Genomic DNA, 1,395 nt, shown 5'->3' with positions numbered 1-1,395 from the left:
TCACCGCTCGGGGGGCACCTGGGGCCCCCCGGGCTCACCTGTGGGCGTCTCCTTCCACCTGGTGCTGCGCCGCAAGCCGCTCTTCTACCTGGCCACCGTGCTGGTGCCGTGCGTGCTGATCACGCTGCTGGCCGTGGGCGTGTTCCACCTGCCCCCCGACGCAGGTGAGGCTCACCTGGGCACAGGTACATGGGGTTTGGTATAGCTGGGTACACGTGGATACACCTGAGATACACCTGGGCACAGCTGGGCACAGCTGGGCACATCTGGGTATAGCTGGGCACACCTGGGCACACCTGTCGAGATACACCTGGGCACAGTCACCTGTGTCTCACCTGTCCGTTACCTGTCCAGGTGAGAAGATGTCCCTCTCTCTCTTCGCGCTGCTCACCCTGACCGTGTCCCTGCTCCTGTCACACCTGTCTGTGTCTCACCTGTCCCATCACCTGCCCAGGTGTCTGTTACCTGTCCGTTACCTGTCCAGGTGAGAAGATGTCCCTCTCTCTCTTCGCGCTGCTCACCCTGACCGTGTTCCTGCTGCTGTCAGTGTCACACCTGTCCAGATGTTCTCACCTGTCCATTCTGACCGTGTCACCTGTGTCACACCTGTCCGTTACCTGTCCAGGTGAGAAGATGTCCCTCTCTCTCTTCGCGCTGCTCACCCTGACCGTGTTCCTGCTGCTCTTGGCCGACAAGGTCCCGGCCACGTCGCTCCAGGTGCCGCTGATCGGCCGCTACCTGACGGGGACGCTGGTGCTGCTCACCTTGGTGGTGGCGCTGAGCGTGGGCGTGCTCAACCTGCACCACCGCTCGCCTGGCACGCACGGGCTGCCCACCTGGGCACGGCAGGTGAGGGGCACCTGGGGAAACCAAAACCGCAAAAATCCCGGGGAAAAATCTCCAAAAAATGGGAAAAATCCAGCCCAAAACTCACCTGGGCACAGCTGAACCTGCAGCGCCGCTCGCCTGGCACGCACGGGGTGCCCACCTGGGCACGGCAGGTGAGGGAGCACCTGGGACAGGTAAAAATGTGAAAATTTTGGGGAAAAAAGGACGAAAAAACTGGGCAAAAAAGGGTCAAAAATGGCAAAAAAGGGTCAAAAATAGCAAAAAATCCTCAAAAACATGGACAAAAAAATGCCAAAATATCCTCAAAAAAATCCCCCCAAAAATAAAAAAAATCCCAAAAAATCATAATAAAATAATGCCTAAAAAATCCCAAATATCACCTAAAAATCTCCCAAAAATTCCAAAATTTTTGGGGGGGTTTTCAGGTGAATTTTTGGGTATTTTTCATTTGAATTTTGGGTTTTTTCGGGTGAATTTGGGGGTTTTTTGGTGAATTTGGGGGTTTTTTGAGTGAATTTTTGGGTTATTTCAGGCGAATTCTGTTTT

General features: G+C 54.5%; 1 protein-coding gene across 1 annotated transcript; it reads left to right on the top strand.

Annotated features, from left to right (window-relative positions):
* Positions 1-6: 6 nt before the first annotated feature.
* LOC106632109 (acetylcholine receptor subunit beta-like) lies at positions 7-1,033 on the top strand. The gene is made up of 2 exons (XM_031065470.1): positions 7-164; positions 626-1,033. The coding sequence occupies exon 2, from the start codon at positions 634-636 to the stop codon at positions 946-948; it is 315 nt and encodes a 104-aa protein (XP_030921330.1). The 5' UTR covers positions 7-164; positions 626-633; the 3' UTR covers positions 949-1,033.
* The last annotated feature ends 362 nt before the right edge of the window (positions 1,034-1,395 follow it).

This window comes from Geospiza fortis, unplaced genomic scaffold (assembly GCF_000277835.1).
Source record: "Geospiza fortis unplaced genomic scaffold, GeoFor_1.0 scaffold1571, whole genome shotgun sequence".
In the NCBI taxonomy this organism is placed as follows: domain Eukaryota; kingdom Metazoa; phylum Chordata; class Aves; order Passeriformes; family Thraupidae; genus Geospiza; species Geospiza fortis.
Note: the sequence above shows the minus strand (reverse complement) of the source record. Positions and strands in the feature narration are given on the sequence as shown.

Coding starts and splice junctions, on each gene's coding strand:
- LOC106632109 (XM_031065470.1), top strand. CDS start 634: ATGTCCCTCTCTCTCTTCGCGCTGCTCACCCTGACCGTGTTCCTGCTG.